Below are 14,833 nucleotides of genomic sequence, written 5' to 3'. Positions count from 1 at the left end.
ATCTCTAGGATTCACTGAGGTTGATCATGATTCCTCGAAGAGAGAGTCCTTCTACAACTGTCTGGTAGCACCTGCTTCTGATTTTGAGCTCCCATAGACTAGCACGGCTCTCCTGCTGCAGTGACTGCAGATAGAAAGAGATGGAAGAAGATGGAAAACCACCTCGGAAGACTCACCTGTGAGGAAGGCCAAGATAAGGAAAACTGCAATAGAATTCATGGTGGTATCAACCCACGTTCCTGTGAAGAATGAGAAAAGAATTGGGAATGTCTGCCAGGGAATTAAAGATCAATTTATGGGTGTGCAGGGCATGATGACCATCCTGTCCTATAACTCATTAACTTGGGCTCCAAAGTAGTTTGGGCAACAAGATTTTCTTGCCCCTCTTCCCTACCTATTCCTTGCCAAATCTTGGGTTTTATAACCAAGATGCATAAAAACGCACACCATCATTTGCTGTAGGGTCTTGCAAAGAGCGGCCAAGGGAACTTCTTTATGGCCAAAGAGTCTTGTGCCAATTTTTAAAAAATCCTCTTAACTGCATAAGTTGTCCACATGTCTTAAAGTTGGCAGGGTTGAAAAACCCTGACCTAGAGGATACATTCACACAACATACTGAACTTAATTGGATTTAACCTTGATGGAGTCTGTCCCCCCCCCCTCCAACTATTGGGTCAAGTCTGATGTGTCAACACAGCCCACATATTTCATTGTGAAACAACGCCCAAAGTGAACAAAGAATGATCTGAAGATCACTGCAGCATCAGTACTTTCTTGAGAGTTAACCCCACTTTATTTCTGAGCAGGCAGGCATAGAATTACACTCTACCATTGGACAAAACCGTTTTCATGATTATATTTACAATCCTGAAAATGTCTGCAGGACTGTTTGCCAAGATTGCATGCAGTGGAAAATTTCTGGACAGCTTCCATATCAAGCATTGTCCCCTTCCCTTCCCTTCCCCTTCCCTTCCCTCTTCCTCCCTCCCTCCCTCCCTTTTTGCATTTGCTGTTTTCACCTGGAAGAGCAGATTGAACTATAAATATTTTATAGGAGTGTACAGAATCAAAACAAATGGAAACCTCTTCACGCAAAACGTGAATGCTTGGATCTGGAAGCCAAGGAAAAGAGAGGGCCCAGGGAATTATATGTATTTAAGTTAAGATCTTTTGATTCGCCATCTTGGATTTTATATTTTATATTTATATTTTTATGAAGAATTTTGTTTTTATTGTATTTTAGTTATTTTAATTTTATTGCAAACCACCCAGAGTGGCTCTTAGTGAGACAGGCAGCAACAAAATATGGAAAATAAATAAATAAATAAATAAAAGAGCTGATCCTCACCACCACGTCTTCTCCCTCATTGAGCCTTGCAAGTTCCTTTTGAGTACCTGCATGAAGGCTTTAAGAGCTGAAGCAGCAGGAGACACAGCCCAGTATTTTTCCTTGTCTTATGGTTGAAGGCAAATAAGGGTGTATTTGTGCCACCCAGCCATAACTCCCAGGATCAGGACCCTGCTAGAGGTTGCCTCCTGTGAAGAGAAGCTCTTGGCCAACAGGAGAAAGTATGAGGAAGGCGGTTTTGTTGGCTTGGAATCCTGGAGCAGAAATACAGGGCTCCGTGGGATACAGCACGACCGTATTCGTCTTACCCCCAGGTTGAACATTTTCATTCCCTTCCACAGCTATGATGTTCCCAACTGGGCAGAGGCCTCATCAGCCTCCACCTGATTTGGAAGCCCCATGTTGCACAACACGGAATGCTTCCTCTCTGCATCTTCTCCAAACGTGGCCATCCCAGTTAGGGTTTTTTGTATGATTGGAGGAAAATTAATACCTAGAGCGTAATTGCGTTACCTATGTTTAAATCAAATCCAATTTTAGGTATGATGTTTTCCTGAATATTATGTGGAGCGTGGCTTCAAAGGCATTCAAAGGCCAAATGTGATCCCAGGACCCTAACAGAGGTGCATTGTGGTTCTAAGGTTTGTGGCATTTTGGCAAAAGGGAAGAGGGGGTGGGATGTGGCATCCCATCCCAGCTGTGACTTGCAAGCAAAGAAATGTTTTATTCTGGCATTCAGGGAATCCTGGAACTTTCTGGAAGTTTGGCAGAGTTCCTTCTACAGCAACCTCCTACAACCAGGTGCTCTTCTGAAGTGTTGGCCTACAACTCCCACCATCATTGGGAATAATGGCAGTCCAAACTTTTGGAAGGCACTGGAGCTCCTAAGCCAGCTTTCATTAAGTTGCTGCCCTCCAGATGTTGTGGATCTGCAACCCCCCCAACCCCACTAGTCATGCTGGTTGGGAATTGCGGCCCCATAGCAGATGCGGTCCAAAGCACTTTGGTCTCCCGCAAGAGCCATGCACAGCGAAGCCCACAAAGATCTCTGCTGCCAGTCAAGGTTGGCCACCATGCCACCACAATACTTGCAGTGCGGGGCTTGCTCAAAAGCTGCTGCCTGCCAGCAAGTCCCACTTTGGGGCACCTGGGTGACTAGGAACTGCCACAAGATTATTTGGAGCCAAGCCAACAAGCCTAAACCAAAAGGGAAAGATGAGCAGAAAGCATTTATCTTGTTTTTGCCTCTTCTCTGTGGCAGGCTGGTGTACAGGTAGTCCTCACTTAATGACCATTCACTTACTGATTGTTCAGACTTATGAGAGTAGTGAAAAAAACGACTTACAACCATGCTCACACAACTGTTGCAGTGTCCCTGTAGTCACATGATTACAATTTGGGGGCTTGGCAATCAGTTCGCATTTATAACCATTGCAGCATCCTGTGGCCATGTGATCATCATTTTTGACCTTCCTGGCCAGCTTCTGGCAAGCAAAATCAATGGGGAACCATGTGATTCGCTTAACGACCACATGCTTCACTTAACAACCATGTGATTTGCTTAATGACTGTTGCAAAAAAAGTCATAAAATCAGGTTGGATTCACTTAATGACCACTTTGCTTAGCAACTGAAATTCCGGTCTCAATTGTGGCCGTTAAGCGAGGACTGCCTATCCAGCATCCTCTTCATAAGGCTGTTTTTTTTCCCCCAGATGCCAGCCTAACTGAAAATGCTTGAGAATGACTAAAAGATTCATCAGAACCAGCCAGTATCTGGCTGGCTTTCTCCTAGAGTTATTTGCTAACTCTGCTGCTTGGACAAAACAGCCCATCTGCTTTGGGGCTATCTTCCATCTGAGAAGCAGGAAATGCATGTACGCTCTAACAACGTCCAGCTCGTGAAAAGCAGAACTTCCAAAATGAACACTCCAGGAGTTTTGAATTGACCTTTCAAATATGCAGGGATAACACAGTTTTCCACTATTTGGTGTCTTCTAGGTGAGTTGGGAGGTTCTAGAAACTTGGAAACATTAGTTTAAACTGTAAAGCACTGTATTCTACACACATTCTCTATGATCATGGCAATAATTTCACTTCGTTGAAAACCCTCCCCAATTTTTACAGAATAAAGTTGGAAAAAACAGGCCTCATTTTCTACAAAGCAAATTAAAGGCACTAATAGACACGTTAATTAAAATCCATTATATAAATACAAAGGCTGCACAGCCCTTTGGATTTCATTCTGGAAAGCATACAGACAGCCCATCTGCGACTCTTTAAAGCAGCTGCGTCTTTCCCCAAGATTGCAGAATTGTTGTGTGATCCTGGGATAAGGCTGAGCTACTTTTAAAGAGTTGCAGTCAAATCCCTCATCATTCCAAAGCACCTATCTGGATTATTTGAATCCAAGGCACTCCAGTGTCCTAATCAATCAATGTCCTGGTACAAATTGAACTGTAACAGCTACACTGGGGTGGGGTGGGTGTCCTGGCAGCAATTTGTACCGTGTGGCCAAGATTTGGAATCTGGATGTGACTCACCCAGCTTGCAATGTTACAGTACTTTCTATATTGCCCTTTTAAACTGCTCAGTACTTCCTATCTATTATTTTATGAGTCCTTCCAAGAGCAATGAAATAATAGATCGGTAGCTGGAATATAAATGGACAATCTGCTTGAAAAGTGGCCCTTTGAGGCCAGATTCAGATTAAATCAGCTGCTCCCTCCCAACCTTTGACACAATTTGTGCCAGAAAATAAATCAGGCTTTACTTTCAACGGGGATCGGAATACAAGTTGACCCAAAGAGCAGGCCCTCGCCCACTGCCTTGCTTCTCAATCGTGACGGATCTCTCAGCAAAATCTGAACAGGGACTTTGGGGCGCACGGCACAGGACTCAGTGACGGGGCCTGCCATGCTATTCCGTCCTCGTGGGGTGCCACGGGGTTCCTGCCATGGAGGATCCCAAACATCAGAACGAGAGGAGGACAAGACAGGAAGGATTGTAGATGGGTTTTATTGAAACCAGACATTCTGAACTTTGCAGAGAAAGGAGGTGACTCCCCTTGTGAGGTTGTTTTGTTTTCCATTTGTAAAAGATCCTTCCCCCCCCCCCATAACTTATAAACATGATTTACAGACAGTCTCTGGTGGCAGGAGGGGAGGAAAGTGCACAGAGATTCCCCAACAATCTCTGCAGGGCCTGGGAGTGGCGGCACGCAGGGCAGCAATGTCTCTCATTCTCTCTCTCACTCCAGATGGCCCCATGAAACTTTTATGCACAGGACGGGAGGTCTGAGCTGGAGAGGGGTGGGTGAGTATGGGGGGGTTGGGGAACACCGTACCAGCAAATGCCAAGACCCAAAGGCAGCTCCTGAACAACTTGATGACCGTGGTGGCACGGCAGGGAAGAAAGAAGAGAGGCCGCAGCGGAGCCCCCCGAAGCAGGCCCAAGGAAACCACGATTGCAATTCACCTTTTGCAAACCCAACAGGGAAGTTAGAACCAAACCCCCTGCCCAAAAACAAAAACAAAAAAATAAAAGGCAAGGGAAGGTTCCATACTATGGGAATGGAGGTTTTTAAATGCAGGAAAGTCCTGAACAGGACTTTCTGTTTAGAAAACCTTCGAAGTAGGATCTCTCCTTCCTGGCTGGTGGAAGCAAGTAGCAAACGTGGCAGGAAACAGGGGCAAAAGGGGGTGGGAGGGGATGCTAAGCTCCCCCAGCCCCAGACTTTTCGACTTCTCGCAGCCCTGTCCCTCAGAAAGAACGCCTTTCCCCATTCCCAATGCTGGAGCGCCCCCTTGTGGCAGGAGGGCAGCAAAGCCACGACTGTTGCCCTGCCTAAATCAGGGTTACCATTCTGATCTTGCGAACCGTACCTTGGGCCAAAGGCTGGAGACCCCAATCCCACACACAGCCCTGCCTCTGGGTTCCCTGAGAACCACCAGCTGCTCCTTGTGGGTGGGGGGGAGAAGGCATCCTTCCCGCTCCCCACCCCCATACGTCTTCCAGACCCCCTTTGTGCCCCACAAAGATGCAGGTGGGAAACAAGGGGGCCATGAGCTGCACAGAAGGGAGGTGAGGAGGAGGAGGAGGAGGAGGAAGAAGGGCAATTTAACCAATGGTGAGGCCAAAGCCGCACTGGAATTTGTTCTTGCGGTGATTCAGGAAGGCACCCATCGCTAACGTCAGGGGCAACGGCATCAGCTTCTTTTCCAAGGCTGCCCCCACGACCCAGTTGCTGTCAATGGAGCCTGAGGAGGGAGAAGAATCAGTCAAAAAATGCAGGGAGACGGGCGCAAACAGAGGAAGGAGCGAGCCTGACTCTCAGGGTGCTGGCCTCTCCCCACCTTTTGCCTTAAACAGAGTGCAAACCACTCCCTAAACCCAGGGGCAGTCAGAAAAGTCAAGAGGGTGGCTGGACACCATCTTGTAGGCTCCACGTAGACTATTTACTTTGGCCTGAATTTGGGGGCTACCCATTAGGCCAAAAACTGGTAGTCCTTGCTTAATGACCACAATTCGGTCATTATAGCTGTCTGGTTCCTCCTCCATGCTATTAACTATCAGCTGCTAAATGCTCTATGATTTTTTTGCAGTTTTTAAAATTTTCTTTTATAGATATAGTACTGTATGCCGGTCATTTATTGACTTTGGTTCTGGAGCATAAATGAATTTTGATTGATTGATGGTGGCTGCCACGGTGCGATCAAAGCTTTGCCTGGTTTTCATGTGTTTGACACACACAACGCACAAAAAAAAAACAGGAGGAGCTTTGCTTGCACCCTTTGGGCCGCCATCAGGACCGTTTTGGCTGCACCCTGTGGATCCCCCTACCATTGGAACTTTCTTCCATGTAATGGGCAAAATCCATTGTAAAACCAGCATTTTACCATACGTGTATAGCTCAATTTAATTCCGCAGTTATTTCATACCATTATCCCCCAATCATGTATTTAATAATGCTCGGCTCCTGTCAGACTAACGGTTCTGAGTTGGAGACAACACTGGGAGGAAACACAGAGGCTGCAGGTTATGGATCTCTGCTTTAAGCCCTCACCTGAACTGGAATGGAGACGGGTTCTGTTTTTAAACACGTATTTTACTAAGTTTCTGAACCAGTGCAAGGGGTAACGCGAGGGATCACCATTGTTTCGTTTTGTTTAACTCTTATTTAAGAAACTACGCGCCCAGAAATACATTCAAGCGTTCCATACCTCTGAAAAGGAGGTTGGCTTTGGGTAGATCCAGCTGGTACCCAAACGTCGCACTGGTGTCCTGCATGCGAGTGCTGGCTTCGAATTCCACCCCCACCTGCAACTGGGGAGCCAGAGCAGAGAGGACAGATGACGGCCAGGTCCGCGGCGCCTGGGCCCCGCCACAGCCCTGCCCACTGCACGGTGCCTTCGCCTACAAAAGACTCCCGCTCCACCCCCGAGACCAATTGCTTCGGGCGAACAGGCGTGGTGAACTTCAATTCCAGGTTACCTTGGCCATGGAGGAAGGAGAAGCCATGATTTAAAGGAGGAGAGGAGGGGAGAGGATCGTAGAGGGAGGGAAGGCGCACACTGGCTTCCATCCGGTTCCACCAGTCGTCTTCCAAAGGTTACTGACCTGCTCGCTAGCTTTGTGGTAATACGTGGCATGCGCACCGGCCTGTCCTACCGTCAGAGTCGCAATCCAATTTGGTGCTGCGGAGGACAGAAAAAGGAGAAGGTCTCCCTTGTGGGACCAAGACTCCCCAAGACCTGCCTTGCCCCCACAGAGCCCCACGCCAGTCCCCACCGGACTCCACGGCAGCTAAAACAACATCTGCATCTCAGAGGGACGACCGGGTTCAGAGGGCCAGCTCTTGTCTTTTTTCAATATAATTTTATTAAAGGTTTTTTTTTAAAAAGACTAAAAACTAATACAGGTTAATATAAAGTGAGAAAAAGAAAAGAAGAAAGGAATCAAAGAGAAAGCCAAAAGTGCAAGGAAGGAAAAAAAAGGAAAAGAGAAATAGAAAAGAAAGAAAAAAGATACAAAGAAGTAGCTTTTGATCTTCTTTACAGCAGTTACAAGTACAATTATATCTATCTCTTACTCTATGATTACAACATAACTCCCTTGTTTCTATACTCTGTTCTGTCTAATCCTCAAAACCATAAATCATCAGTTCATTTTTTTTTTCTGTTTCATGTAAAAAGTCCACAAGGGGTTTCCGGCCAGCAGTAAATGTAGATACTGTCTTTTCTTTGATCAAAGAAGTCAATTTAGCCATCTCAGCAAGTTCCATCATTTTCACCAACCGCTCCTCCATTGCGGTAAATGCTGAATCTTTCCATCTTTGAGCATGCAATAATCTCGCTGCAGAAAAAAGTTCCATGACTCTTTTCCAGGGCCAGCTGTTGTCTGGACAGCTTCCTTGTGGGCTTATTCAGTTGTTAGGGTTCCATCCTACTTTTTATTCAGGGGCCCAGGGTGTTGCACATATTGCTCCCTGAAACGGGCAACCCCATCAGGTAGATTGGGCCAAGACTGAGAGAGGCTGGCTCAGTGTCATTCAGGGAGTCCCCCTGAAGAAGGGGGCCCTGAATTTCTTCACCCCCCACCCCACTCTCTCAGGATTTCTCAGAGACATCTAATTCTCCTCCCAGCTGCCAGGCACCACTACCCCGCTAAACCACAAATATATCCAGGGTTGACTGAACCACCAAAGTCCCAAACAATTGGCCGGGTTCATACAAATGCCAAAGAATTTGTTGGTACCTGTGTACTTCCCAGCGAGTGACATGACAGTTCCCTCTTCACCTGGACGTCGATGGTACACCAGCTCCCCGCCCAGCGCCAGGCATGGCGTGATGCTCTGTAGGTAATGTGCCACCAGGATCCCTGTAGAATGCAGAAGGGGGCTGCTCAGCCTACTTACATGGAAACACGTCCACTGGACAGCCCTGCCAGGAAAGGTCAGGGGCTCAGTCAAAGGCCAGGCCGAGCAGAAAGCCTTCTCACCAGCAAGAGAAAGGAATTTGAGGATGGAGGGAATCTGCTCACCTGAGCCTACTAAAATATCGGGGTTCCCTAGTGTGACAGCAGCGGTGAAATCTGTACCCCGGTATTCACTGTCCACCTGCCAATTCACAAATTTCGCTTGCTGCGTCTGGAAGACAAAGGAGAGCATAAGCAAGCGCTCATCTGCATTTTAATACTTGTCTAGTATTAATGTGTCTAGCCTTCAAGCTAGTTGCAAATGGGGTGCTAGCAAAGGGGCTTCCCTGTACTAAGAGGTGGCACCCTCTTGCCAAAGAAGGAGAACCCAGCTGATGGAGCCTCAATGACATTCTTCAATAGTCCAGCCCTGAGCCAAAACCCTGCTAAAAAATTGCTCCCCACCCCCCACCCCCCACCCCGCATTCAAGAGAGGCTGCAAAGGAAGGATGTTTGCAGAGACAGGGGAAACCTTTGATATATTTAGCTTCATCTTGCAAATGAATGACTTTGGTTGGCTTTACAGCCAGCTTCCCCTTCAGGGATACTCAAGGTGGCAAACGTAAAAAAGTGGGGTTTTTTTGTTTTTGTTTTTAAAAAACGTGCCATTAAAAGGCAATCATAAAATAAAAGGCAAAGAGAATGCAGGTATCAAGCACTTGTACGCAAACCTCCAATAAATGTTAAATATGCTTATTTGGGAGGTACTGAAAATTGACCAGCAGGGGGTGCCAATCAGGTGTCTTGCAATAGACACTTCGACACACTGGATGTTGCAGCTGTGCGATGCTTTGCACTGGATTCTCAAAAGGTGTTCCAGAAATGGAAGGCAGCACCTGTCTACAATTCAAAGCAATACACAATCCTAGTGAATATCCCCTGTGGCTTAAAAGGGACAGATTCAACGTTAACGCTGCAGTTCTGGAAGAGACGACCGTGGCTAAATTTTATGGGGAAGAGGGGATACGGGTCAGCTCCAAGGCCACAGACCTGAAAGGCCACCTTGGACCGAATTTTATTTGTGAGCTGGTGGATAATCTGTGCATTAAGGCTGCCGCTGTTGTCCATGTCGCCCATCAGCACCGGGAAGGCCTGAGAGAAAGAAGCAGAATATTCACAATCAGTATAACCTACCTTTTGCCAGGGGAGAGTCTAAGGCATCTACCTCAGGCACATGAGTTACAATGCTTGGAACACAATAAAATAACGAAAGTCAAATTAACAGGAGCAAGAAAACAAAAACAAACAGCAACGAAAGGAGGGTAAGACTGTGATGGATCACCACTCAGCAGAGAGTTAAATGTGCCCAATTCCAACCCCAATTCAAAGTGTGGGTATTTCAGCTTTGTCAGGAATTAGATTCCTTGTACCAATTCAATTTATTATAGCTTATAATTTTACTCAGTGGTTTATACTGTGTTAGCCGTGGTTCCTAATATGTAACCTTAGCTTAAAGCTTAATAACAACTATTTGTGTTTTTTTAAAGCGATGTAATGCATATTATAATTTCATCATATTGATGATATATTGGAAAACAATCTCCGCGACATTTTAGACGTCTCGTATATTTATCTGTATTTTACTATTTGTATTTTACCCGTTTATTCTTTCATATAAAAGGATCTGAGGAAGACTACTGTACAATCTGATGCTGCCTCTAAAGTTTCATAGAATGTCAGAATTGGAGGGAACACTGAGATCATCTAGCCCAACCACTTGTCAGTGCAGGATCTGCTCAGGCTGTTTCTCGTTTTGCTAGCCAAGGCTCAGCAAACGAACAGCTCACGCTGGAAAAAGGAGATCCTAGCAATGGGAAAACAGACATCCAACTAAGAAGATACTGCAGTTCTACTGCTCAAGATGCACTGAAGTAGCATAAATCCCATCCTGGCTAGGTTTTATATAAACGTACCTCTGTGGCACTTAGCTGCTTAGTCCCAACATACGTCACCGCAAAGTGATAATTGGAGTCACCGACTGTGCTGAGGGCCACTGTATGATTGACCTGAGGAAGAAAACAAGTGTGTGAATTGCACCAGGGGACCTCCAGGTCACAAAACGGACATCTACAAGCAGGCTTCTAAACAGGCATGCGCAAGGTCAGCTGGGGCGAGTGAGAAAAACCACCAGGTGACTACACAGCAAAGCCCTTGAAACCAAGCGTGCTTATAAACTAAGCTGACACACCCCAAATGAGCAGCACAGAAGACCCTGGGCAAACCTACTGGACATATGACTCTCTCACAGCAGTGTCACCCCAGGCTACATCGGAGCTGGCCAATTCCTTTGTGACTTGTTTCCCCAAAAACGGTGAAGTGTAAAATAAGTAAAAATGGAAGAAAAAGATGGGGAGCCTCTGCAATGTGAGATTCATGACCATCACCTCTGTTTTGAACTTATGGGTGACAGGTGCATACTTACTTGAGAGTAAGCCACCCTAAACTCACTTGTTTTCCAATAAACGTGCACAGGAGCCCACTGCACGTTATTCCCAGTTGTGGAGTGAAAAAGTGGAACCCTGAAAGCAGAAATGGGCAATGCATGGCCCTCCAGAGGTGGACTACAAATCCTATCATCCCTCACCCCTAGTTGTGCTGGCTAGAGCTGATGAGACATGGAGTTGATTCAGTTGGAGGGGCCAGAGTCAAAAGCCTAGATGGAAATGAAATATTGAGAGAGGAAGGAGCCAGACAGTTTTGAGGAAACTTAAATTTGCTGCATGTTTTCTCAGTTTACGAGGATAATTTATTGCGTGCAATCAATTTCAAGGAAGGCAAGCCATTCAAAAGTTTAACAAATATATAGAGATAATTTAATCCTTCCTCCAGGCGCTGGGAGCCCTGGCCCTCCAGATCTTGCAGCATATATGTCTGCCAAGTGACTGGATTGCTGGGAGGCGGAACCAAACATCTGGAAGGCTACAGTTTGCCCAACTGATCTGCCAAGCCAAAGAGCAGGCATATCCACACTCTTACCTGGAAGCGACTGCTGAGACCTTTGTTTACCGTCAATTTCACCCCCTCCATCTGAATAGGGAACAATTCTGCAAGGGCAAGAAATGAAGAGGGAGATTGCTGTAAATGGTTGGTTTTCTCCTGCTGAGCCCCTTCCTCTCAAAAAATGTGTATTAGTTAAGACTAGAGAGAAAAGTGAAAGAAGGCGAGTGGAAAAGTTTTGCTGAAATGCCTACACTATATAAATCTCATCATTAGCTGAATTGACCAGTCCTTCAGATATTTTAGACCCAATTCCACAGTCTCTTGCCATTAGCCACACTGGCTGAGGCTAATGGGAGCTGAAGCCCAAAACAGCAGAAGGCCACCAGGTTACCTCCCTCTGCTTACGTACTTCTGGGAGAATTTCTGAAGTTGTCCCGCATGGCAATCCAACAGAGGAGCTTCACCATTCAGAACATAGCCTGGGGTTCTCACAGTCTGGAGAAGCGTGAACTTTCAGAGCACTATTTTCTTTCCATATTAGTCCCATATTCCTGGGGCATACCAGGAGCCTGAATTCGCTTAGCTGCTTTCAGTTCCATGAAGGAATCAAGAAAGGAGATAACTACGTGCTGTATAATTGAAGAAGCATCCTATGGGCCATGCACGTGTACAGAACACCTGCCAATATCCCAGAAGCATGCTGTAAAAAGTGCACCTTGCATGATCAATTACAAATCTGGAAATTTCTAAATCTATCTATATCAGACAAGCATACTGAAGAGCAGTATTTCTCAACCTCAGCCACTTTAAGATATGTGGACTTCAACTCCCAGAATTCCCCAACTAGCTGTAGAGGAAGGCAGAGGTAATATTGGTGAAGGAATGCAAGAGCCATCAGCAGATCAGAGAGACAATAAACAACACCTCAGTCCTGGAAAAGGTGGGAGCATGAGAGAGACTCAAAATAACCCTGACTTGATTCTGTAAGAGGAGGTTGAGGGAAAATTTTGGAAGCTTTCAAGATTCTGTGGTTATACCCTACAATGATCAAGTAGGGTCCAGTTGTCCTTGTGGTATCTGTTCCCTGACCTGGGGGACCTCAAAGGAGTGACACATACAGGTTTTCTTCCCCAGCTTTGTAAGAAGCATAGGAACCTCACAAAGCAAATCTATCTTTCCAACCCTGGACACTCTTGAGATATGTGGACTTCAGCTCCCAGACTTCCCAAACATACTTGCCACTGCTGAGAATTCTGGGAGTGGAGGTCCATGCATCTGGAAAGTACCCAGGGTAGGTAAGGTTGTGACTGATGCAGCGGTCCCCCTCCACAATGTTGGGCAGCTATTTACCTTTGCATTTACGATGACATTCCTCAAAGGTGCCAGGGTTAGGAAGCTGGTCACACTTGTCTTCTGCACTGCGATCTTGCACAGGGGGAACCAGTCCAGTGACAGGAGGCATGGAGAAACCCGGTGGCACCGATACTAAGCCAGAGCCCGGCCCTGACACTGCAGGAGGGGGGGCCGGAGAGCTGGCAGCCAGGACGTTGCCCATGGTGAAAACTAGACAGGAGGGAAAGAGCTGCTCATTACGTGGCCGAGGTTTTATCCCTTCGGAGGTGCCATTGTTTCAGGCTGGATTGGGCCTTCCACAAGGATACCAGAGTCTCAAGGGCAGTCTCTGATCCTCTTCAACTAAAACACTTTGTGCAAGAAAAACAGGGCAGACTGGCTGGTGAACAGGAGGCATTTCAAAGGGATCGCTTTCTGTACTCCTGTGTGCAAAGCAAATTGCACTGGCAAAGCTCCTTTCCTTCTAAACCACTGTTTCTCCATCTGGGCAACTTGAAGATGTGTGGATGTCAACTCCCAGAATCCCCCAGCCAGCATGGCTGGCTGGGGGATTCTGGGAATTGACGTCTACACATCTTCAAGCTGTCAAGGTTGAGAAACACTGTTCTAAATCATCACAAGGAACAGGATGTTGCACCATCCCCACTTTTGCATCAGTCCAGCAAAGAAAGGGGTTGCTTATACTGTGCACTCAGAGGAAGGGGCTGCTGCCAATCCAGGCAGGGCTCTCCATCAACTACCTTAGCTTGCTATGAGTTTGAGATCTTGCATGCCAGAGATCCTGTTTCCTTCACATTCATCTTTGTTTCTGGGTAAATATCTATGTGTTTGTGCGTAGTGCACAGAGTGATATCAAGTAGTCAAAAAAGGCTGCAAGTTGCCGACTAACCCAGCACTTGGACTGAAAAGGCTGCAAGTTGCCGACTAGCAGTAGCACTGAAATAAAATGGCAAAGGCTCAAACCGACAGCCTATTCCTTACTTATTCAGTTTTAAAGTGTGTCTGCGGCCCTTCAAATCCAGCTTCTCCCAGACTTGCTTCCAACAGACCATGATCACTCAATTCAATCGTAAAGAGTTAAAATGCACAACAGAACAGAGATTAAAACACAGAACTGGAGCACGAGACAAAAGCCAGGCAGCATGTGAAGGCTGCCAGTCCCCAACCAGGGAAAAAACTCAAGGCCTTGCTAGCATCAGCTGGGATTGCCTGCTGCTGATGCCTTGCAGCCTGGATCTGAACACCGCATCAAAGGCTCTAAGAAACCAATCAATGCTCTGCTTGTGTGGGCTATAGGAGCTCCTGCCTGGCCAAAGGAAGAGGCAAGGAGAGTTATTGCAGTGGCCTGACTTTGTGCAAAGGCTGCCTGCTGCTGACCCGTTTTAAAAAAAAACCTCTAAAACCAATCAATCCTCCAAAGGCCCCCCTTAAGGGGCGCGGGGGGGGGGGAAGCTCCAAGAAACAAACGGATCGTCGGGTTCGACGGCCGTCTTACTCCTGCGGACAAAAGGAGAGGCGCCCTCCACCGGGGGGCCGATCCGTTTCTGGAATGAAGCGCTCCACGAAACAAGTGAAGGGAGGCGTTCCCTGCTCCGTGGGGCAAAAAAAGAGCTGCCCTCCTGGCCCGACGCTGCGCAAAGGCCGCCAGTTGCTGACCCCCGGCGGGCAGGGCGGGCTCAGCGGGAGGAACCAAGAGTTTCCCGCCCGGCCCTCCCGGCCGCTCGGAGCGCCTCCTTCTCCCTCCTCGCCGCGGGGCCCATTTTGGCTTCCTCTCGCCACTCTTCCTCCTCGTCCTGCGGGCTCGCTCACCCCCTGCCCGACCTCCTCCCCTTCTCTCCGCGCCGGCCGCACCCCAACACCCAGGCCGGGCACCCCTCCGCCTCTCCCCCCCGCCGCCTGGCGGCCGGCCGCCCCGGCCCTTCTCCCGGTTCCTCCCCACTCACGCGGCGGCGGCGGGAGCAGCAGCGAGGGCTGGAGCCGGGAGACACCCGAACCCGCTTGCTCGGAGGCCCCGCCCCCTGGCGCTGCCATTGGTCCGCGAAGCCCTCAACCCCGCCCCTGCCCAGCCTTGCGTCGACGCTACTGGCTGGCGTTCCGTCAGGCCGCGCCCCTTCTCCGGGACCATGCAGCCCTCATGGACCTTAGGCCTCGCCATGTCCCACCGCTTCCTTCCCTAAAGTTGGCTTTCTATTGGCCGACTGCTAGGACGTCACACCCCG

The 14,833-nt window shown here is 47.8% G+C and overlaps 1 protein-coding gene across 1 annotated transcript; it reads right to left on the bottom strand.

The window, feature by feature from the left end:
• Nucleotides 1–4,348: 4,348 nt before the first annotated feature.
• On the bottom strand, nt 4,349–14,637 carry TOMM40 (translocase of outer mitochondrial membrane 40). The gene is made up of 10 exons (XM_063312530.1): nt 14,558–14,637; nt 12,612–12,824; nt 11,298–11,365; nt 10,235–10,327; nt 9,312–9,413; nt 8,388–8,493; nt 8,103–8,225; nt 6,966–7,042; nt 6,569–6,671; nt 4,349–5,605 (listed from the first exon to the last, which is right to left on the bottom strand). The coding sequence occupies exons 2-10, from the start codon at nt 12,814–12,816 to the stop codon at nt 5,466–5,468; spliced, it is 1,017 nt and encodes a 338-aa protein (XP_063168600.1). The 5' UTR covers nt 12,817–12,824; nt 14,558–14,637; the 3' UTR covers nt 4,349–5,465.
• Nucleotides 14,638–14,833: the final 196 nt, after the last annotated feature.

This window comes from Candoia aspera, chromosome 10 (genome assembly GCF_035149785.1).
Source record: "Candoia aspera isolate rCanAsp1 chromosome 10, rCanAsp1.hap2, whole genome shotgun sequence".
NCBI lineage: Eukaryota > Metazoa > Chordata > Lepidosauria > Squamata > Boidae > Candoia > Candoia aspera.
The sequence above is the reverse complement of the archived record's forward strand: the minus strand, read 5'-3'. Positions and strand labels throughout refer to the sequence as shown.

Coding starts and splice junctions, on each gene's coding strand:
- TOMM40 (XM_063312530.1), bottom strand. CDS start 12,816: ATGGGCAACGTCCTGGCTGCCAGCTCTCCGGCCCCCCCTCCTGCAGTG. Junction 9,414..10,234: donor AGCAGCTAAGTGCCACAGAG/GTACGTTTATAT, acceptor TCTTTCTCTCAG/GCCTTCCCGGTGCTGATGGG. Junction 5,606..6,568: donor AGCCAACCTCCTTTTCAGAG/GTATGGAACGCT, acceptor CTCCCTCCTCAG/GCTCCATTGACAGCAACTGG.